The 22980-nt window shown below is 58.2% G+C and overlaps 1 protein-coding gene across 3 annotated transcripts; it reads right to left on the bottom strand.

Annotated features, from left to right (window-relative positions):
* Window positions 1-8434: 8434 nt before the first annotated feature.
* MYLK2 (myosin light chain kinase 2) lies at window positions 8435-22839 on the bottom strand. Of its 3 annotated transcripts, XM_070589068.1 has the most exons (14): window positions 22698-22839; window positions 22501-22600; window positions 21809-22024; window positions 21010-21727; window positions 19837-20138; window positions 18135-18240; window positions 17437-17530; window positions 15115-15224; window positions 14888-15029; window positions 11671-11741; window positions 11419-11547; window positions 10663-10815; window positions 10378-10510; window positions 8435-9389 (listed from the first exon to the last, which is right to left on the bottom strand). In XM_070589068.1, the coding sequence occupies exons 2-14, from the start codon at window positions 22550-22552 to the stop codon at window positions 9309-9311; spliced, it is 2307 nt and encodes a 768-aa protein (XP_070445169.1). In that variant the 5' UTR covers window positions 22553-22600; window positions 22698-22839; the 3' UTR covers window positions 8435-9308. The 3 variants fall into 3 exon arrangements, with proteins under 3 accessions (XP_070445169.1, XP_008530777.2, XP_008530778.2); XM_008532555.2 differs by having other exon boundaries at window positions 21010-22024; XM_008532556.2 differs by lacking the exons at window positions 14888-15029; window positions 15115-15224 and having other exon boundaries at window positions 21010-22024.
* Between the last annotated feature and the right edge of the window lie 141 nt (window positions 22840-22980).

Genomic DNA, 22980 nt, shown 5'->3' with positions numbered 1-22980 from the left:
GAGGGATGCAAGCAAGAGAGACACCAGGCAGAGGGTGAGGCTGGGCTGGCTGGAGGGGCTGACTCCAGCCCCCAACTCTGTGACCCAGCAGCCCCCATTAGGAGCAGTCCTAATATCGGGAATCGTTTGTGGCATTTATTCTGTGCCGGGCTTGTAGATATCCTCTCACTGAATCCTGTGTGGTACAGAATGTTATCCCCATTTCACAGTGGTGGAAACAGGCTCGGAGAGTTTGGGGCTCTCTATCTCCGACTCCAGATGGCGGGTGAGTGACAGAGGAAATCAAAACCAGGTCTGTGTGGCTCTACCTCCGGCCCCCGCCCTGCAGCTTGGGTGAGGGGGCACAGGAGGCACACAGGGAAGGACCAGAGCTGATGGTGACCCCCAGAGCGGGGAGGGCTTTTCTGGAATCCTGGAACCCCTTACCCCGACTCAGACAACCCAAGGCTCGAAAGGCAGGCACCAATTCCCTTGTCTGGATTTCCTACCTGAAACAGGGACCTCTCTGAGCCCCCAGGTTTCTGAGGTCTCCTGGTGACTCTTGAGAGCATCTCTCTCATGGGGAGATGGGGTGCTGTCCTGGGTACAGATTAGAAGCGACTGAGCCCTCACCTCTGGGCTTCTCCAGCTGCCCCCTTGGATGGAAGCAGGAGGAGTGGGTGTATTCGTGGCCTCCATCAGAGGAACAGGTTTAGGGACCTGAAACCTCACTGTCCTTGTACCGTCCAAATACCAGAATTGCTGAGGCAAATGGCTGCCCTCTGGAGCCTTGGTCCCACCATCTGGATCATGGGTATAGGGAGAGAAGAGAGGGGCCAGTGACACTAGGGGTCTTTGGTGTGAGGGCCTGGAGGGTCTTATGTCCCACAAGGTGACACCCAGGGGGCTGGAGACCCCTTTGTCTGGCAGGCAGCCTAGTCCCCTCCAGAGGCCCTCCTTCGGGCAGGCGGCCACACTGACTTCAGTCTCTGACGCTCCCTCCTCCCTCGGCATGTCCCCTGGGGCCTGGGAGGAAGCGAGCCCGGCTGGACAGCCCCAACCAACTGTCTGGTTCCCACAGACTCCAGAGCCGGGGTGGAGGGGGGACCTGCGGGGTGGGGGCTCACTGTGGTTGGAAGGGGTTGAGAAAATGCCTGGCCGACTGTGAGGTCACTCCCCACCCTGCCCTCTGGACCCCAGCCTGGAGCCCGTTGAGCAAGGGGAGAAGGAGAGAGGGTCTGTCCTGTGGCATTGAGGCAGCGTCCCTGGTGAAGGTGGCGGAGAAAGGCGTGTGTGTGCGGGGCTTGGGCCAGGAGAGAGAAGGAGGCGCCCGTGTAGGTCAGCATGTCTCAGGGAGGGTGTGTGTGTGTGTGATGCACAGACAGACAGACAGTTACAGAGACAGGGGCAACCAGATTCAAGGGGTGAGGGTTCTCTCTCAGTTGGGTCAGGGAAAGACGCCTCTGCTGGGCACTGTTCCCTGTGGTGCATTCCTGTGGCGACCTGGTGACCTCGGTCCTTTCCCAGCCTGTGTCCTGAGCTAGTAGGAGGATGGGGAGGCTGCCCTGCCTTGGGGAGCCCAGGCCTCTGCATCCTGCCAGCCCACCCTCTGAGGAGGTTTAGCATCTGCACTGGGGTGGGGGCTTGGGGAGAAAAAATCTGCGCCCCCTGCCCACCCTCTGCTCTGGGGGAACATGCAACAGGGTCAACCACACCCAGGTGCGCAGACTCAGCTCTGGGCATGAGCCCCCTCTCCACATCCCTCTCTGGCCTCCTAACATAGCTGAGAAGTGAAGACAGGCCCCCTCAGCCCCAACCCCCAAGCAGGACCCTGGGCCCAGTGCCTGCCTTGGACTCGCTCTATGAGCCTGGACCAGTGCCCATGATCTCTCTGGGCCCTGATTTCACTCCCTTTGCCCAGTTGGGGGTGGGCAGCCTGACTCTTTGAGTCTGGGTCCCACAAGAGGGTCTGACCTGGGGGACGGCCTGGAGGAGATCCCATCCCCAGAGGTGCTGGATCAAGAAGACCAGACACCATGATCTCACATTGCCTTGTGCTTGCTGCCCAGCCCAGGGACCCCACCCTCTGGGCCTCCTGCCCTTGCATTCTTTCCATGGCCAACCGACACCCTCTGGCTCCTGCCTGGCCACCCCAACCTGGGGGGTGGGGGGGCGGGAGTGGACAGTGCTTAGCAAAGATTCAGAATGCTTAAACGGGGCCAACCCAGAGAGAGCACCTTGGCACAGATGGAGAGACCAAGGCCAGAGAAGGTCACACAGCAAGGCAGGAGCCGGTACCCACTCTGCTGCCTTAACTGTTTAGGTCTTAGGGGACAGGGACCATCCCCTCTGACTCTGCCTCAAGGACCTCCCCCCTCACTGGATGCTTGTCTGTCTCCAGTAGGAAAGCCCAGCCCCTACTCCTCCTCCTCAGTAAGTTAGAGTGAAAAAGGGTACTGAGTCATCTTGTAAAGTTAGGCTATGTCAAAATCTAAAATGATAGAATTGGTGGTATTTCAGAATATTCCAGAATTGTTAATCACAGCAGCTCAGATTCTTGGAATATCGCAGTTGAAAGGGCGTCTCCTGCCTGATTTCTGAATCCCCTCTACATCGAGGCGTGCATGTCACGTGGGCCTCCAGGAACCAGGAGGAGCCCGCTGCCTTCCCAGCCGAGTCTGGCAGCTCTGAGCCACCGGCAGGAAGTTCCTTACCTGCTGGTCCTTTGGTCTCTGCTCTCCCTGCCCCCAAGGAGGCTACCCCCACCCGCAGGGCCGGGCCTTCCTCCCCCGGCTCCTCCACCCTCCACGTCTTATCTCCCGCCCGCCCGTCCTCCCACCCGCTTCCTTCCCTGGTTTATAGCATTCCACTGCCCACACCCCAGACAGCGCCTGGGCCAGGGGCGGGGAGACCCTCTCCTGTGGAGGGTGGGGCGCTCCAAGGCCGCCCCAGGGATGAGGAAGAAGGGGGAGGCGGTGTCGGCCAGCCTGGCACGTCTGCCTGTGGGGAGAGTAAGAACCCAGGAAACCGGGGCTCAGCCAGAAAATCCCCTCCCCACACAGGCTCTCATCACCCCTGAAGGCCAGGCTGCCAGAAGCAGTAGGTACAGCAGCTCTGAGCAGGAGCTCTGGAGCCCAACTACCTGGCTTCACAACCTAGCTCTGTCACTTCCTAGCTGTGTGACTTTGGGCAAGTTGCTTCCCTCTCTGTGTTTTCCTCATCTATAAAATAGGGACACTAACAGTACCTCCCCCCGTGGGGTTGTGAGCATTACATGAGTTAATATTTGCAAAGTGCTTAGGACGGGGTCTGGCACATGCAAACTGCCATAGAAGTGTTTGTTAGGTAAAATACAAAAATATTTGGGTCCCAGAGGCATATCCCCTTGGCCTGATTTACCCCCAGGGGAAGGTCCAGCAGCTGTGGAGGTAGGGAGTATAGGGAGTGGGAAGACTGCTGTGTAGACAGGCTTTGGATTCACTTCCCAGCATCTCCACTTCCTTGCTGTGTAACCTTGAGCAAGTGGATTCACCTCTCTGAGTATTGGTTTCTTCATCTGTTAAATGGCGCCAATGATTTCAACCCCCAGGACTGGTAGGTGGGAAACCTTGTCTTGTGCACTTCGTGTAAGATTCAGTCAACGAGGAATGAAGTTAGAGCATAAAACAGCTGCCCTGGAGGGCCTCGTGCCCTCAGCCCTTTCCTCTCTGCGCCTTCCTTTGCAGGTGGCAAAACCTCCATCCTGCAGGTCGGGAGGTACCTAGCCACTCGCCCCCCACTCTGTTCCCACCCTGCTGGTAAGCGGGCCATGACTCAGCCGGTGGGGCCGAAGAAAGTGGTTCCAGGCTAAAAACAGGCCAGAGGCCATTTAGTCACACCGTCAGCCAGACCCTGCCTGGGGCCCTGGAAAGACCTCCTGATCACAGCCCCCAGGGTACCCTGGTCTCCCTGGGGTACAAGAGGCCACCCCTGTGTCTCTGAGTCAGGGAAGCTGACTCCTCGGCCCTTCCAGAATCCTCACTCCCCGCAGCTGACTCCTCCGCATCCAGTGCCGCCTGCTCAGCGTCACCTCCTCAGGGAAGCGCCCTCACCACCTCGTCTGACTAGGTGCTCTGACTACTCTCCGTCTCTGCATCCTACTCGTTTCCTCCGCATGGCATCTGCTGCGATGTGGAATTACACATTTCCACGTGTACTCCCTTTTCATTGTGTCTTCGTCTTAGAATGCAAGCTTCAGGGAGCAGGGTGGGGTCAGCCTGACTCATTTTACCCACTTCCCTAAGCAGGGGACCCGCACCAGCAGGCCCTCAGGAAAGGTTTGCTGAGCGGACGAATGGATTCATGGCCCCCATTCATCCATTCGCCATGGACTGAATCTCAGACAACCCCAGGAGCTCCTGGTTCCCTCAGAGCAAAAGCCCAGGTCCCACCAGCCCGTGTGACCCGGCTTCGTCCCCTCCTGCCCTCCCCTCACCCACTCCAAACAGCTTTGCACGTGTTCGTCCTTCTGCCTGGAACAGTCTTCCCCTAATCCCCTCGGGGCTCCCTCCCTCACGCCCTTTGGTCCTGTCCTCAGAGAAGCCCGCCTGACCAGCACATCCCCCACGTGCCCACCAATGCAGCCTAAAGTCATCACTGCCGTTCAGCGTCTGTCTCCCGCTTAGAACGACACTCCGTGTGGCCGGGGATTTTTGTCTGTCAGCTGCTCGTCACCAGCACCTGGAACAGTGTCTGCTACATAGCGGGAGCTGAGGAAATAGTTGTGGAACAGACTCAGCAGCCCGTGCCAGGAGCTCTATCTACGTGTCTCATGTAAGCCCGTGTTAGCCCTGGGAGGCAGGTGCTATCTTACCCCAGACAAAGGCTCAGAGGGGCAAATAAGTAGATTCGAACCCCGTTCTGTCTGACCGGCATCCAGCCTCTCTGTCATTAGTTTGTCTCTCCAGAGCTATATGAGATCCGCGTCTCCCTCCCCGTCCCCACAATCTTCACAGCCTTTCGAGCAGACCGGGCCCAGCCTCCCCCGGCCTCCCTGCCTCCAGTCTCTCTCTGCTACTCACCTCCCTGGCTGCAGGGATCCTTCTAAACCACAGATCTGACCATGTCCCTCCTTTGCTCAAAACCCTTCTGTGGCTCCCTATTGCCCTGATTCAGCCTGGCATTTGGGGCCCATGCCAACTTCTCCAGACTTGTTTCCTGCTTCCTTATATGTCAAAACCCCACTGGAATGCTCCAAGATAAGCTTGTTCTCAGCTTCAAGTCTTTGGACATGAGATCCTCTCCGCCCAGAACACCCTTCTTGCTCTATCTGGAAAAGGCCTGCTCCTTATTTGCTCTCAACTTGGACGTCACTCCCACTGGAGAGAAGAGAATAGGGGTTCATGTCTTCTTCCATGTCCTTCCAGCTTCACCCTGATCCCCAGCCTCCCACCCTCTGGGATTCCAGAGGCCGCGAGCTCCCTGAGGGTGGGGACCGTGACTAACTCATCTCCAGGCTCTAGGTTGGGGCCAGGCCCAGAGCAGGGACTGAATAAATAGCTGTGATGTGATTGGATGTGTCAGAAGTCAGACTGCCTGCTTTGCATCCTGACTCCTCTATTTACTGGCTGGGAACCCATGGACCTGTTCATAAACTCCCTGTGCCTCAGTTTCCTCACCTTTGAAGTGCTGGTAATGAAAACACCCATCCATCATGTGGGGATGAAATGAGTTCACCCAGGGGAATCACTTGGTACAATCCTGGGAGCTCAATAAAGAACAGCACTGGGGTGAAGGAAGGAACAGGTGTGTGGGCAGCTGCACGAAGGGGATGTGGTCCAGGTGGGCACATCCTTCAGGACAGCGCGGGCTGCTTCACACCCTCGAGGCAGCCCTGTTACTGGCTGTGGCTTTTCCCACCGCTGCCCTGTTGGGTCCAAGGTGGCCAGTGGAATTCGAGGCCACTGGACGCAGACAGGAAAAGACAGCGTCACCAGCCCTGGTGTAATCCAAACCAGATGCGGCCTCGGACCCATGGGGGTGGTCACTGAGGGCCTGGCCGAGGCCCAGAGGCAGGAAATAGTCTTGGAGGAACGCTCTCTGGGCTGGGACCAGCCGGGAGGAGCTGTCCCATTGAGGGTGTTAACCCTTCTTAGCCCACAGGGAGGCCCAGGTCACCGTGTAGGGGAAGTTGGTGGCCCTGGCCCCATGGGGCACGGAGCACCTGGTGGCAGGTCACCGCGTCAGCATTGTGATGGGCACCACGTGGGAGGAGCCCACAACAACTCAGGAGGAGGCACTGAGGCAGGCAGGGCACACCCAGCAAGGCGCGGGGGACACTCACAGCCGGGCACCCGGGACTTGCAGAGCCCCAGCCCCAGAGCCTTGGCCCTGGCCCTGGCCCTGGCCCTGGTTCTAGCTGGCAAGCCCAAATCCACTGAGGATGCACGCCCTCTGTCAGGGTGGCTCCTAGGTGAGGAAGCTGCTTCCTCTGAGGCTGCCGGGAACAGGAGCTCTAGTGAAAGGGCTGGGGCTGGGGCCCAGGCCCGCAGAGAGGCAGGAACTCAGCCCCACATCAGAGCTGCTGCCTCAGCTTTTCCTGGGTGTGCTCTGTGGCCTTTGGAGGGAGCAAAATCTCTCTGAACTCCCATTTGCCCATCCATATCGTTCCCTTCAGGGAGGAAGGGAGGCCCAAAAGAGGCACCTGACAAATTAAAAAGAGCTTTCTACGAGGTGCTCCCGGGAGGGTGGGGGCAGAGGCAGTGATCACCCTCTTCTGCGGCTCTGGGTGGGCTTCCCATCCAGGACAAGTTAATTTGCTGTGTGGCCTTGGGTGAGTTACTTTCCCTCTCTGAACCTGTTTCCTCACCAGTCAAACACAGTGAATGAGCACCCTGTCCCATCTCCCGATTGTCACAATGGCCTAGGAGTGGCAGAGGAGAGCAGAGCTGAGGTGGTCGTTTTCATATTCTAGAGGAGGAAATTGAGGCTTGTGCTGGGAGTCAGGAGTCCTGGGTTCTAGTCCCAGCTGCGGCTGTCTGTGCTGAGGGGCTTTCCTCATTTTGGCCTCGGTTTCCCCAGCTGGATCCAGGCCCTGGATCTCTGCACTCGCTGGACCTCATTTCCTCCCCCCCAACCACGGCGGTGAGTCATCCCTCATCATCACGCTGTGTGGCCGAGGCTCAGCCTGGGTGGGGGCCAGCGAGGCCGAGACAACTCAGAGGAAATCACAGGCCCGGCCCAGCTGGCAGGTGGCGGGCAGGCGGTCAGGCGGGCAGGGATCCACGGCCCTGGGGGTCTTGCCCATAAGCACATCTCCCACCAAGAGCCCCACCCGGCTCCCCAGGGCCCAGCTCTGCCGGCTCAGACCCCAGAGTCCGCACGCCCCATCCCGTGTGGCACCTGCTACGGCAGGACTCTGCGCCCACCTGCTGGAAGAGGGCAGGGGTGTGGGTGAGGACCCTGGCCTCGCCCTCCAGCCAATGTTCATGGAGGCAGGTGCGGAGGGGGACTGTCAAGGTCTCAGTCTGCGGGCAAGTCCAAGATGCTCAGCAGGGGGCAGGCAGTGTAGCAGTTAAGAGCAGGGGCCTAGACTGTCTGGGTACAAATCCTGGCTGACCTGGAGCAAGCGGCTTAACCTGCCTGAGGCTTGGCTTCTCCATCTGAGGGATGGACACGAGGCCCGCCGGGCAGGGCCACCATGAGCAGTCGACGTGAGCACGAACACACGGGGCTGGGCCGGGGCCGGCGCCCAGCAGGTGCTCTGTGCGTGTGAACTGCCGTCCCTGCCATTCCCGCTGGAACCAATACGCCCCCAACAGGCGAACCAGCTGCCCCCCAGGCGGGTGGAGGCCCCCTCTGCATGGCAGGCCTGGGGCGAGGCGGGCTGTAGCCAACGGGAAACAGCAGAGCACGGGCCTCTCCCCGCAGGCCTCCTGGGAGACGCCCATCACTGCAGGCCCAGCAAAGGCGCCGCAGGCTCTGAGAGGCTCTGCTTACATCTTGTTCTGGCGAGAAGCAGCGGGGCTCATGGGCAGAGCCTTGCTCTGGGAGACAGAAGAGTTCCTTTCAAGCCCCAGCTTCTGACTTGTTGAGTAGCCTTCAAGTTCCTTCCCCTCTCTGAGCCTCGGGTTCCCCCTCCGTAAAATAGGAATAACAACATCCACCTCATCATCTTTCTGTGAGGAGTGAAGGAGTTAATAGACACGCAAGTGCTTAAAGAGAGCCTGGCTCACAGTCACTCAACAAACGCTGGCTGGTGCTCCAACCTCCCTCTCACAGATGAGGAAACGGAGGCACAAAGTGGGGAAGCAACCTGCCCAGATCACGCACTGGGCAGCCTGGCTCCTGGGGCTGCTTCGGTTACCACCATACCCCACGCTGATGGACGTCACTAAAGTGCCTGGCCTGCAGCAGCGCTCAGGGCTGGTGGCCACCTGGGACCCCACCCAAGTGCACACACGCACAGAGAAGGAGGCCATGTCCAACCTGTACATTTATTTACAAGGCACAAGCTGAGAGCAGATTGGGGGCTGCCTGACGGCCTTCCCCCTCCTCCTGGGCCTGCTGACCCCCTCATCTGAGGCCGTGGGTGACCCCTGGGAGGGGGGCCCAGAGTGGCGGTTGGGCCGGCTTGGCCCTCAGGCAAGCTCGGGGGTGGTCTCCTGTGTCCCCCAGGCTTCCCCTCTCCCTCTCCGCCAGGCCTGGGCCGGGCGTCCTCTCTCTCGCCCGGAGTTCCTGTGTGTTGGTGGTCGCGAGGAAGGTGGGCGGGGGGCCGGGCCTGGGCCAGATGGTGTGTGCTAGGCCTTATCTGTTGGGAGTGGGGAGGCGGGTGAGGGCACGGAGGTCCTCTTTCACAAAGCCTGCTCTGTCTGCCCGGGCAGCTGGGCCTTAGGAACCGGCCTTGCTGCCTTCCTGCCCCACCACGAGCCTCCTGGCCACAACCGCAGAAGCCCCACACGCTGGGACCCCCAGCCCTCCCACTCCAACTAGGAGCAAGCCCAGGCTGGGGATGCCCAGGTGGGGCCAAGCAGGGGTCACCAGGGCAGCAGTTCCAAGAGGAGGAGCCAGGCAGGGAACAACGGCCCGTGCATCTGGGCTGTGGCCGCTGGGCAGAGGCCTGTCCGGGGAGGCGTTAGCGGGATGGGGTCAGGCCACATGCGAGCGGCTCACATCGGGGAAGCAGTCGCTGCGCGGGGGGCATGGGGAGCCCCGAGCCTCCCAGCCTGGCGCAGCCTTGTCCCGGCCAGCCTGCCCTGGGGATCTGGCCTGTCTGCTCTGGCCTTCTGGGCTGTGTGGCCTCAGCCCTGGCCACTGTGGGGCTGCGTCCAGGCCTCAGCTGCTCCTGGGGCTCAGACCCCCAGAGCCATCAGGGCCCCCGAGCTGCTGATCTTCTTGAAGCGGTTGGCAGCGCTGACGGCAATGAAGTTTTTCTGGGGGATGAAGGAGAGGGGTTCTGGTCAGCACCAGGGCAGGGGAGAAGCTGTGGGACAGCTGAGCATCTCCTAAGGTCCCCTTTGTTCCAGAAGGGCCAGACGCCAGGGAGGGTGCAGTGCCCAAAATGGCCACAGGAAGCGCCATGACACTGCAACCTCCAGGATTCCCTCCCTCCTTCAACAGCTAGGTCAGCCAGACCTGAGTACCGCTGTGCTCAAGATGCTCCAATGGCTCCTATTTCCCTCCAAGTATAAGATAAACCCCTCACCATGGTCACAGTCCCTTCATGCCCTGCCTTCTGCTCCTCTCTGACCTCATCTCCCCTGCCCCCTTGCTCATTCCACTGTAGCCATACTGGCCACCTACCTGCTCCTCACACTCATCAACCATGTGTCTGCCTCAGGGCCTTTGCACTGGCAGTTCCCTCTGCCTAGGACACTCTTCCCTGCCAGTCCTGGAACAGCTCACCCCTCAGCTCTCTCAGGTCTCTGTTCACACGCTCCTTCTCAGTGAGCCCTCCCTGACGCCCCTATTTAGAGGGACAACCTCTCCCTTTGCACTCCTGACCATCCTTACTTATTTCTAGAGCCCTTCCTTGATCTCTTTTAATAACTCCCCACCTCCAACCGAAAGTAAGTGCACAAAAACTGAAGTCCTTAGCTTTTTGTCCATTAGCGTATCCCCAGTGCCTAGAAATAGTGGACACTCAATAAATATTTGTGAAATGAAGGGAGGAGGCCTGGGCTGGGGTGAGAGACCTTTTCCTGAGCCTGAGCCCCAGATGGACGCCCCTCCCCAGGGTGGAGGGGGTGGGTGGAGGGTCAGGAGACAGCCCAGGACAAAGAGAGAAAAGCCAACGCTGTTTTCCAGACAAGGCCTGGCCTGGGCGACAGCATCTGCCAAGGCAGGGCTGGTGGGGCCTGGTGCCAGGGGTTCCTCCTGCCCTGCAGCCCCGCCCTGCTCCCCACCGCGGTCCAGCAGTACCTTCCAGCGCCTCTTCATGAGGTATTTCTTAAGCAAGATCTGGGACTTGAGGCGGCGGTTACAGCGCTTGGCTTTCTCCGCCAGGTTGTTGAGCCAGGGGTGGGCGAGGCACTCGGCAGCGCTCATGCGGGCCCTGGGGGGGGGGAGGGGAGGGGGATGGGGCGCGGTGAGGGTGGGCAGCACGTCCTTGAGGAACAGGAGCCCAGCCAGCCTGCTCCTGCCCTGATGGCACCTACACACACTGGGCCCGCACACACGAGGTTCCTGTCCCGCAGAGAGACTCACCTCTGGTCCTTGACAATGAGGTTGGAGACGAAGTCTTTGGCCTCATCTGACACCGCCTCGAAGGTCTCCTCGTCGAAGTACCAGTTGCCAGATAGAACATTGTTTAGGGTCTCTGTGTCATCATCTCCCAGGAAGGGGGAGAGGCCGCTCAGCCTGGAGGGAGGGGATGGCAGGGGGCAGGGAGGCGAGATTGGAGATGCTGAGTCACCCTTGGCGAGTCAGGGGATGGGGGCAGATCCTAAGATGCAGCACCGTGTGCTGTAAAGACCCCCAGCCTCTCCAGTGGGACAGACCTGGGTTTGAATCTGGCTGGGTGACCTTTGGCAAGTCACTTCCCCTCTCTGAGCCTCACTCTTCTCATCTGTAAAATGGGCGTAATCATCCCAGCTTCCCAGAGTTACGGTGAAGAAGAGGAATGATGAGTGCACAAAAAATGCCCACTGCCCCTCTGCGCCCACCCTGGGTGGTCAAAGTTCTGCTCTCCAGAGCCCGGGGCCAGAACACTATGCCCTTCGGGGCCTTGGTTTATTCGAATTATGACCGACTGCATATCTATACCACATTACCATATTATGTATAAAACAGGTCCACAGTGCCCCTTTCCTGGTCCTCCTTAGCATTCCCTACTCCCAGCAAACCCCTGACTGGGGGAGTGGGAAAGTGGGACCACCTCACCGGGACCCCAAGGCCAATCTTGGCTCAGCTGCCCCCCCAGGTGCCCCCACCCCGAGAACACCACACTCCCTCAGGGCTCACAGCATGTAGGTGATGACCCCCATACTCCACATGTCTGTCTTATCGGAGATTTGGTCGTAATTCACCACCTCGGGTGACAGGAACTCCGGGGTCCCAAAATTCACCTTCAGCTTCTCTTTGGGGTTATACCTAGGGTGAGACCAATAGCTCAGAGCACAGCTCCCAGCCCGTTCCTGGGTGCCCTCCGCCCCTCCCCTGCCCCCTGCCCACCTCAGAGGCTCACCCTGCCCTCCCCACCCACCCAGGCGGTACCTCCGTGCCAGGCCGAAGTCGATGATCTTCACCAAGTGGCCCGTGGTGTTGACGCACAGGATGTTCTCTGGCTGAGGACAAGGGGGCAGCCTGCATTGGCCTCTGACCTAGCTCACCCTCCCTCCCCATCCAGGTCCACCCAAGGCCCAGGCTCCCTGAACCAGAGGCCCAGGCTGCCAGAACGGGCAGCTATCAGAGACCCTGGGGCCTGCCCGCTCCAGGCACAGATGAGGATCCTGAGGGCCTGAGAGGGACTCGTACAAGTCCTTGCAGCACAAGGCTTCTGGGTGGGTTCAGGGGGATTTCCTTTCACTTAAGGCCATGAGAAAACAACAGTGTCCTAGCAATTCTGAGAATGGAAAAAGCGACGGCTGCAGAGAAGGGCTGTGCCCCAGGGGGGAGGACAGTTCAGGGCCAGAGCTCCAGAGACCAGAGACCGAGACAGAAACCACCAGATCAGGGCTCCCAGAGGAAGGCTCTCGGGAGCGGAGGGCTCCTTGCTGCTCTGTGTGCACTCTCAGACGAGCTGCTCCTTCTTGCCACTTAGAGACGACAGCACCCACCAGACGTCAGGGCCCGCGTCATTGCTTTCCAGCGCTAGCTCATCAGTCCTCCCAACAGCTCTACGAGGCAGGTGCTGTCGCCATCACCCCCATCTCGCAGCTGAGCAAACTGAGGCTCTGACACAGAAGTGACCCAGCAAGTAAGGGCAGAGCCAGGACTTGACTCCACAACTGTCCAGCACTGGTCTCCTGACCTCACTTTGCCTGCCGTCGGCCAACAACGACCCATAGCGCACTCCACGAGGTGGGGGCTGGGGCAGACGGGACACGAGTGGGTTGGCTCTTCCAGGACAGGGACCATGTTCTCCTGGCCTCCTTGCTCCCCACCCTCAGGGTCCAACAAAGGCACCCAGTAGGTGCTCAGCCAAGGCCCCCCGGATTCCTGGGGCCCAAGCTCAGGTGAGCATGTGAATGCAGTTACTGTGAGGTTGGTCCCTCCCCACCCTGGGCCTCCACTTCCTCTTCATATAACACAAGGACACAGGACTAATCTGAGGTTGCAGGGCAGAAACATTTTAAATCATTAACAATGTTTAAAAAGGCAGGAGATTTCGCACAAAACTCCTGATTTCCTGATTTTGAGCACCTCCTCAAACACCGGAAGCCCCAGCCGCACGGCCACACACTGCTTGGACTGAGTGGCAGCTGAGCCCCTGAGATGGGGCGGAAGTCCTCCAGACCCCGGGACTCCACCACCCCAACCCGGCCCCTACACGGTCCCGTTATTTTATTTTCGGAGCTCTGTGGGCATTTGAGTTGCAGCCTCTAAGGAGGGGCTTTCTGAGGGCCCTTGTCGAGCTGCCGCGTTCACTCCCAGCTGGCTCCTGAAGACTTTAAGAGCTCCACCTGGCGTCCCACCAAGACAGGGAAGAAAGAGAGGGCCCAGGGTCCATGGTCCGGGGAAACAAGACAGACTCAGACCTCCTTTTGGAGGAGCCGGGACTTCCTGAGAAGCTGGGAGGCCTGGGAAATGGCTCACCCAACTTACTTGACTGTGAAAACCTCTTTTTTGATGAAAAACTTATTGTTAGCCCGAAAAAAAGCACATTCTTGGATGCAGAGGCTTGTGGCTGAGCTTCTTCCCAGGGCACTACGTTTTGGTTGGGGACCCCACTCTATCCCCAAAGAAAAGGGCTTTCCCGGGGGAAGGGCAGGCCTCCCAAGGCACCGCAGAGTCAGGAGTCACCCCTGCCCTCCCCTTTCCTAACCCCCAGTCCCTCCAAACCATCAGCACCCCAGCTCTGCTCTGTTTGCGGAACGTGCCCATCATCTGGCCACTCCCTCCCCGCCACTGCCACTCTGGCTCCAGCGCCCGTCACCTCTCTCCCGGCTTGTTACAACAGTCCCTGAATTTCCTGCTGCCACACTGGGCCCCCTCAAAGCCATGTGCCTGCCTCCTTGCTTCCCCGCGTGTCAGCGGGGATGACAGCGGCACGCCGGTCCCGGCGGGGCCGGAGGGAGGGCCGGCGCTCTGCGCAGCCCTGAGCCCTCAGAAGCTCGCTGCAGGGTGAGCCCGCAGCAGCCCCAGCGTCTCCTGGGCTGCTTCAGGCCTCTGAGCTCCGCCCTGTGCCTGCTTCTCCAAGTTCACCTTGTACGTCTCCCCACTACTCTCACATCCTACTTCCCCACACTTTGAACCGTTTCAAATGATCTATTTATTTGGTTATTATTTTATAAATGTCTGTTTCCCTGACTAACCCTGTAGACCCCCTTAAACAGGGGTGTGTCCTTCGTCATCCCTATGGCAACGCCCGTGCCCAGCACAGCGCACAAGCCGGTACTTGGTATATGTCTATTGAATGAGTGAATGAAAGGACTAGCCACTTAGCTGTGGGTGCTAACCCTACCCACCCAGCGTTCATATCCCATCTCCTCCACTGGCCTTGCCACTTATCCCACAGACATTAACACCTGCCGTGAGGACGCTGCTCCCGCCTACTCCACACCGTGCCCACGTCACCAAGCTCCAGGCAGCCACTACCGGTTGATCAGAGCTGGTGTGACACATAAACCCTATTTGCTCCCCCTGACCTGCCACGTGCAAGGTACCGGGCAAGGTCAGAAGAGGGACATAAATGTTCTTTCATTAAACATTTCTGTTAGTGCCTATCACGTAGGTATTGCTGCGCTGACACTATACGTACTGATTTGTTTTTCTGACTCCCCTTCTAGAAGGTAAGCTCCATGAGGGCAGGCATTTTTATCTATTTTGTTCACCACTGGCTCTCCACCACCTGAAACACTGCCTGGCATACAGTGGGCCCTCAATAAATACGTGTTGAATAAACGGACATTCACAGTGCCTGTCGGCGGCCGGCCCTGAGGCAAATGCTTTTGCAACACTTACTAGCAAGTTCTGTGTGTGAGACACTGAGCTGGGGGCTCACGGCACTGCAAGAGACCCTGTCAACAAGTACCCAGTCCTAGACCAGGAGTCCTGAGAATGGGACCAAGTCTTTTTTTGTTCTCTGTTGTATCCCCAGCTCCTGGTACTTAGTAAGTGCTCAATAAATCCTTTTTGAGTCTACAGATGGAAGGATGGATGGAGGAAGAGGAGGAATGACTGGAGGATGGAGGCATGGCTGGCTGTGACGCTGACTTCAGGCGGTAGGATGCTGCTCCCGACCCCTCCTGGGAGGCCCCAGCTCCAGTACCTTGAGGTCCAGGTGCAGAACCCTCATCTTGTGCATGAAGAGGATCCCATCGCAGATCTGCCTGACAAACACCATGGTGTCCACCTCAGTCAGCTGGTAGTCCTCATCCACAATCCTCTCGAAGAGCTCGCCGCCCTCGATGCTGTGTGCACAGACCCCTCTACAGGCTTGGTTCTGGGCCCACTGGCACCCCCACCCGGCCCCCTGCCCCCACTGCTGGCACTCACTACTCCATGAACAGGACGATCTCGTGAGAGGTCTCGATGGCTGCATAGAGCTGGATCAGATTGCGGTGGTTCAGCTGGTTCATGACCTCGATCTCGAGCATCACCATTTCCTGGGGACCGGGGGAGTCAGGGGTACCATCTGGGCATCATCACTCTCTGCCCTCCATCCGCTGCACCGGCGCCCTTGACCAGACCACTGCCAGCCTCCTCCTCCATGGCCCCTTGCCTCTCCTCTCCCCACCTCCAAGCCTGTGTGCTCACCACCCCGCCATTCCTGGTGGCTCACCTTTCCTCCGCTGGTTTTCCTCTCCTCTTCCTGACTGAAGATGGGGATGCCCCAGGACCCAGTGGTCCCTGCTCATCCCTCCCGTCTCTACAGTCTCCCTGTCATTCTCCTCAAGTCCCATGACTTGACATTCCATCCAACTGTGATGGACTTTCAAGTACATGCCTCCGCCTCGAGGTGCTCCCTTGAACTCCAGACGCCCGGATCTCCAACGGCCTAACTGCCATTCCCCTTGGATGTCTAACAAACAGGCATCTCAAACCTATCATGTCCAAAATTAAACAATTGATGCTTTTTCCCCACAATCGAGTTGGCCTCAGCTTGCCCATCAGCTAAAGGGATACCACTCTTGCCCCAGGTGGGCAGGACAAAAAGTTAGCAGCTATCCCAGCTTCCTCTCTTATCTTCGCTTCCTCCCACCCCCCATCAGTAAACCCTTTGACACTACCTTCAAACTAGATTGCAAATCCAACAGTTTCTCACCTCCTCCACCACTGCCTACCTAGTCTAAGCCGCCATTATTTGTCACTTGCAGAAAGTTGGCAAGCCAGTTGTCACACTGGTAGCTTGAAATCAGCCGTGGCAGGAATATTTACACCAGGGAAATCGGCGAATCCTACAAACCAGACCCGCCCCCCAGAGCGTGGTATCGTCCCCCCAATGGCTCTGTTGCTCCATTATTCCACTGCTTCGTTCCTACCTCACCCTCCAGGCCACTTCCTCGGAGAGGCCTGGCCTCACCACCCTATCTGAAAGGCCTCTTCAGCCCCACACTCCCTGGCCCTTACCTGGCTCTATTTTTCTTCCCGGCACTTCTCAGTTCCTGAGACTATGCCTTTTGTTTTGTTTGCTTTCTAACCATCTGTCCCTCTTCTCTAGCATGTCAGCCCACCAGGACAGGGACTTTTTTAGTTCACTGCCATTTCCCTAGCACCTGGAAGAGTGAATGGCGGAAGAAGTGCTCAGGAATCACTTAACCAGTCGCTGCCTCCAGTTAGTGTAGACAGCACACGTGTCTTGGGCATCTACGCTGAGCCAGGTCCATGACAGAGGCCTGGAGACCCAGCAGTCAATGGTACGGGCCCAGGCGCTGTCAAGGGGAAGAGGCAGAGAAAGACAGAGCCACAGAAAACTCGTGCCTTCCAGATGTGCCTCGCGCCGTGACAAGAAGGCAGGGCTGCCGCAGCTGGAGCTGCCTCTCAGGCTCTTTCTGGGCTCCGCGCCACCGCACGTGCAGGCCCTGCCTGGAGTGCCCATAACCTCACTTCTCCTCGCCCCGGCTCAGCTCAAAGGCTCCCAGCAGGTGCCTGCCGTTCCGGCCCTCAGGCCTTTCCTTCCACAGGCCCCTCTGCTTGAAACTCTCTTTCTGGCCTTCTCCACTGGAAAATAGCTCCTCCTTCTTCAGAGCCGTCATTCAGGAGACGCAGGTTCAGGATGCGTCCCTGACCCCAGGGCTGGGTCGGATCCTCCTCTGCCCCCTTCTGCCCCTGCCCTAGCTTTCCCAAGTTACAGCTCTCACTACACAGGTTCCAGGTTGTCATCACCTCCTCACACACCGGGCTCCCTCACTCCCTGTGGCCTCTACCTGCATTCATTCATTCATTCATTCATTCATTCATTCCTTGAACAAACACTGCCTTCGCCTCCTCCGAACTACGCCCAGGCTGGGTGCTGGAGACACCCTGGCTCTCCTGAGGGCGGGGCCCACATTCGCTTCACACTGGGCCCCCCACTGCCCAGCCCGGGGCCTGCCCCAGAGCCTGCACTCATCAGTGTTTGCTGAATTGAACCAAACAGAGGGCATAGAGATCCCATGCCTAGAAGGGGAAGTCCCCAGGATAAGTCCACCAACTGAGGGGTCTGCTCTACGGTTCGGGCATCAGGCCCTGGGGCAGGGCTGTCTGTCTATCTGTGTGACACCTCCAGCGCATCAGGGCTCGCATGCCAGGGTCCCAGCGCAGACATGGGGGTGGAGTGAGCTGAGAGGCACCCACTCGAAGGATCCCCTCCCCCTCCTAGGATCCAGCCCCCACTACCTTGTCTTTGGGCGTCTGTTTCTTGATAACCTTGGCTGCCAACTTGAGGCCTGTGGCTTTCTCTGTGCAGGTGCAGACTGCTCCAAACTTGCCGCTGGAGAGAAAAGAGGCTGGGAGTGAGGGGGGCGCGAGGGGCACAGGGCTGACGGGGCCCTGGGCTCTGTTCTCATCTGGATCCTCATCTGAGAGATGGGGGCACTCGCCCCAGCCAGCCCTGACTCCCTCCTGAAGCTGTGAGCTCTGCTGTGGGGACAATGGCTGAATCACACAAACCAGGGGCGCAAGAAGTGTAGGCCCATCCGAAGGATGGCCCCTGAGATGACAGCTCACAGGCTTGTGGCAGGTAGGGACCCTGGGGCTCTGGGCCCCTAGGGAGGGCAGCTTCAGGGCTTTTTACAAAGCAGGAATCACCTTGAGAGGGTGAGTGTGGTGCCTGAAACTGAGAGACAGTAAAATATCGTGTGTTTCCTGCAGGAAACACCAAGTGACTGATGGTGTGTCTGAGTGACAGTGACGTGAGTGCATATCAGCCTGTGTAACAGCTTGCGCACAAGGGGTGTGACCCCATAGAAGTAATTATGTTCACATGGACATGTCCACTTGGGGTGTGTCTGGGCCTTGAATGGAGAAGACATGAGGCCCTGGGGGCTCAGTGCTCTCCTGCCTGTGGGCCAGGGGCTCGGGGTCCCAGCTCTCACCCGCCCAGCGCCTCCTTGGAGTTCAGGCTGAATTGACTGCTGACATTCCCGGGCCTCAGCTCCACGATGCGGTGGGGGAAGGGGGCTGGGGGTGGCGGGCAATCATCTGGGGAGGCAGAGCAGAACCATCACAGTCAGTGCTGGGGGCTGCTGAGGATTCACGCTGGCACTACCCCCTCCTGCCTGGCCTGAGTCCCCATCCAGGGAAGTTCACCAAGTGATACCTGGGGGACAGGTGGCTCCAGGATATGGGCTAGGGGGCCCAGATTCCAATTTCAGCTCTGCCACCAACACACAGAATAGCTTTGGAAGGCCTCTGCCTCTGTCAGAGGGGGCTCAGCTGCTCCCGGCACAACAAAGGGGATGGCTGATTGGACTTCGACCCTCCCACATTATAAGGTATGAAGACTCCATCCCAAGCTGTCCGCATTTCCATTAAAGAAAAAAAAAAAGCAACTATCATGGTAGAGTTCTAGATCGGGGTTGCTAGGTCTGAATGATGGGGTAGGTGGTGGGACCTGCCCACGGTCCCCTCTAACACCACCACAAGCTGGCCTGACCTGTGGAACGGGCGTCCAACCTGGGCCGAGGGAGGAGACAAGGACGGAGATGTTTGGTAGGGAGAGGCTGCCACCTAGCGGCAACCACGGGGAACAGCGGGCCCTGGCGGCCGACAGGCTGAGTCATCGGGAATGGAAACCTCTTTATAAATAGTAAGAGGCTGCAGGGATGCCGGGATGGCGATAAATCAGACGGCTCTTGGAGGTTGTTCAGGTCCCGTTACCCCGAGGATGTGATTTCGGGGCGGGGCGGGGCGGGGCGGAGGTCTCTGCCGCTGCTCTGCTGGGGGAGGAGGCAGGGCTCCTGGCTGCCGCCCAGCCGCCAGGCCCTCCCACCCTGTCTGGGTGGCTCTGTGCCGCTCACCAGGCAGACTGGCGGGTCTCCCAGGGCACCTCGGCCTGGAGAAGGGGGGCTGTCAGGACATTCTGGGCTCTCCTGACCCCATCTCACCCCACCCCCACCCCTGTCGTACCCCTGCCCAGGCCCTCTCCCTATTCACCTGTTGGCCAAGCTCACTCATGCTCATGGGTCCCTGGTGCCGGCTGAATAATCCACTGACTCCTTGTCTGATCGTTAGTTAAGGCCACTCCACAGCCCTGCCCCATCTATCTCACATGCCCAGCTTCCCTGGTCACTGCTCCCGCACACAGACACCTGTGCTCCTCAGCTCACCAACCCTCTGTGGCTCCCTTGACCCTTCTCAGCCCCTCCAGAACGCAGTTTAACTGCCAAAGCCTGGCATTCGAGCCCTTCCACACACTGACTTCATATTCCACTATCTAGAGAGTTGGTGTTGGTCCAATAACCTGACTGATTTTTTTTCAAAACCCCATTTTAGACAAAGTAGAAGAAAGTCAAAAGTGAGCCCTGGAGCCAGGCTTGTTCTGACAGGTTCAAATCCCGTCCCAGCTATGGATTTTTGGACACTCACTCCATTTCCCCTTTTCTGAGCCTCCATTTTCTCATCTATCAAAAAGGAATAGGAACTTGTACTTCCTGGGGTTGTGTGACACTTGCATGGATCTGCCTGGGTGAGGCAGGGCTCAGAGCAGTGCAGTCCTCTGAACAGGGAGACATGGGGGTCCCTTCCCTCCTCCCTCAGCCCCAGGGCAGCCCCAGCGCCCACCTGCCCCTGGCCTACCCAAAATCTGGAAGCAGTCCTCCTCCCTGGCGGTGGGACAGAGGGCTTGCCCCACCTCCGATTTCTCCGAGGGAACAGCCTGGAACTCGATCCCCCTCGAGGTATCCCCTTGCACCTTAGCCTGGCCAGCTTGGCCTGGGGCCTTCTCTTCTGCTTCCTTCTGGCTGCCTTCCGGGATGTTCTTCCCTCCTTCTGGTGCCTTGGCTGGCCCAGGATCTGTGGGGCCAGGGGTCTCCGGCACCCCTTCAAAGATGAGCTCCAGTGCCTCATTTGGGGGCTTCTCAGCCAGCAGCTTCTCAGAGCTAGAAGGGGGGAACACAGAAGTGACACCCTTAGCAGCCACAGCCCCTCTGCGGCCTCCAGCAGGATGCTTCCAGATCCTCATCTGCGATCTGGAGTTGATACAACCCTGCTCCCTGTCCCAAACTCCCAGGATAATGTATCTGAAGCCACTTTCAGCAAAATCGAGGGATGTTAATAATAACATAAATGTCTGTGGTCATTATCTTGACTACCAAAGCACTAATAACTATTAGTAGGATTGTTGATTTGGTTAACCATTATGTGGATTCAATTAGGGAGATTATGTAGCTCTCGATTCATAAAAACTGTGGCGATACAATTGATATTAATACACAAATCAAACTGATATGGTGTTATTGTTGTGGTTTACAAAATATCACTAATAACCTCATTAACATGATTAGCATTCAGGTAAGTATAACTGGTTCCATCATAAGCCTGGTGCTAGATTATGGTTATGCAAGTATTAGTAATGATATACCAATCCGGTTGTTAGTCATCTTTCCGTATTACACTGATAATTATATTAAGAGGAAGTGTTCTCCTTTCCTCCTGCATCTCAGCCCTGCCCTTGGCTAGACCCAAGTTCACAGAGTAAGGGGAAGTCTGGACTCCAGACGCCCAGAGAAGAGGTCTTTGAGGACCTCTCCCGTCTGACATTTCAGGCTTCTATGAACTATCACGAGGTCTTGGTTTCTGCAGCGGGACAAGGAGGTCAGACCAATGCCCAGGACAGAGGAGCTGAATGTCAGAACTACCCAATCCAGCACTGAATGTGATGACAACGATGCCCAAGACACAGGAGCTAAGCACAGGCCCTGGGGACAGAGCTGCAGGACCCTTCTCTGCTCCCAGGCAGGGGACCTTCACCTCGAGATGGCGGCAGGACAGCTGGGGCTGTGCAGAAAGGCCGGTGAGCCCCTCCTGGCTGCTGTTTGGCCCTCAGCCTCTTTCTTGTGCACCTTGGACTCTGCAGGGTTCTGGCTGCCTGAGGTCCCCTGCTCGGCACTGGGCTTCCTGACGCCGGCCTCAGCCGTTGCAGTCTGCTGGGGCAGGGCTGCCGGCTGCCCAGCACTGCCCTCCGCAGGCCCCCCACCCAGGTCGCCTTCTCCCTCCGGGCCCTGGCTGCTAGGTGAGGGCTGGGCCGGGGCACCATCTCCTTTTGCTAAGGGAGGGGCTTTGGCATCTTTCTTCATGTGGAGTGGATCAGATTCTTTCTTTGCATCTGAGGAGCCAGGTTCTTTCTTTGCTTCTGGGGCTCCAGGTTCTTTCTTTCCTTCTGGAGCGCCAGGTTCTTTCTTTCCTTCTGGGGCTCCAGGTTCTTTCTTTGCATCTGAGGCTCCAGGTTCTTTCTTTGCATGTGGGGCTCCAGGTTCTTTCTTTCCTTCTGGGGCTCCAGGTTCTTTCTTTCCTTCTGGGGCTCCAGGTTCTTTCTTTGTGTCTGGGGCTCCAGGTTCTTTCTTTCCTTCTGGGGCTCCAGGTTCTTTCTTTGTGTCTGGGGCTCCAGGTCCTTTCTTTCCTTCTGGGGCTCCAGGTTCTTTCTTTGCATGTGGGGCTCCAGGTTCTTTCTTTCCTTCTGGGGCTCCAGGTTCTTTCTTTCCTTCTGGGGCTCCAGATTCTTTCTTTGCATGTGGGGCTCCAGGCCCTTTCTTTGCATGTGGGGCTCCAGGTTCTTTCTTTGTGTCTGGGGCTCCAGGTTCTTTCTTTCCTTCTGGGGCTCCAGGTTCTTTCTTTGCATCTAGGGGCCCAGGTTCTTTCTTTGCATCTGAGGGGCCAGGTTCTTTCTTGGCATCTGGGGGCCCAGGTTTCTTCTCTGGGTCTGGGGGACCAGGGTCTTTCTCTGGAGCTGGGGGTCCTTCTCCTGCTGCCCCTTTAGCTGCCTCGTCTGCAAAGGAGGTGAGACGCCGGTCAGGATCCACCCACCTTCCCCTCCTTCCCCAGCCAGGCTGGCCAGAGACCAACTCTGGGCCCAGATCCCCACCCCGGCAACAATTTGGAAATGCTTCTCCTTTGGAGCCCCTGGGGCCACTTGGTGGGCTCTAGAGATGGGCTGCCAGGGCCTTGGAGGCCTTGTGTGGGAGGCCTCTGGTCCTCTGGTAGGCATTGAGGCCCCCTATCCCTTGCTCTGAGTGTTTAGATACCATCCATGGGGGCTTCACATTTTCCCAGTCTCTCCAGGAGGGCTCCTCTAGACCCTTGGCCGAGCCCAACCCTACCCAGAGACAATTCTGATTTCTGGGTCCCCCATGTGCCATACGAAGAGGCCTCAGGCACGGAACTCCCACTGAGGACCTGGCCCAACCCTGGATTCAAACACCCCTTCCCAAGCTCCACCCTCCATCTCCTGCCCCAGCTTAGCACCTGTTGACGGGCTGTGGATTCCCAGCTCGGCTGCTCCGTTTTCTGTCGCCATGAGGTAGGGAGGCGTGTGCTTCTGCTTGTCTAACTCAAGTATTTCTAGCTGCAGAAAGAAGAGTGAGGTGTGTCGGGCTGTTGGATTCCTCCTCTTGTCTGGCCGAGAGGAGGCCACGGCCAGCTGACTGAAGGGAGAGAGGTACCTGGAGCAGAGAGGGGCAACCTGGTGGCCGTCTGTCTTGCGGCGGCTGCCCAGGAGCAGTCCTGGGGCAGTTGTAAAGGATTGGGCTGGGTGGGCAGAGGCGGAGGCAGGGGCGCAGGCAGGGGAGGCGGGGACGGGGGAGAGGATCTCTTACACCAGGGGCCATGCAGCTTGGACTGCCACCACCTGTCACTCTTGGCCCCTATTCAGAGGACATGGCATTCTTCCCATGGACCGACTGGGGAGAGAGTGGTGTTGGAACAAGCAGGAAGAGAAAAGGGAGG

Source organism: Equus przewalskii, chromosome 21 (genome assembly GCF_037783145.1).
Source record: "Equus przewalskii isolate Varuska chromosome 21, EquPr2, whole genome shotgun sequence".
NCBI lineage: Eukaryota > Metazoa > Chordata > Mammalia > Perissodactyla > Equidae > Equus > Equus przewalskii.
Note: the sequence above shows the minus strand (reverse complement) of the source record. Positions and strands in the feature narration are given on the sequence as shown.

Bases quoted from the DNA above. Each gene is read 5' to 3' on its own strand.
- MYLK2 (XM_008532555.2), bottom strand. From the start codon at position 22,552: ATGGCGACAGAAAACGGAGCAGCCGAGCTGGGAATCCACAGCCCGTCA. The intron at 17,531-18,134 runs GTGAGAGCTGGG...TTTTCTCTCCAG, and splicing joins TCCAAGGAGGCGCTGGGCGG to CGGCAAGTTTGGAGCAGTCT. The intron at 11,742-14,887 runs GTACTGGAGCTG...CCTTGTCCTCAG, and splicing joins TTCTGCACCTGGACCTCAAG to CCAGAGAACATCCTGTGCGT.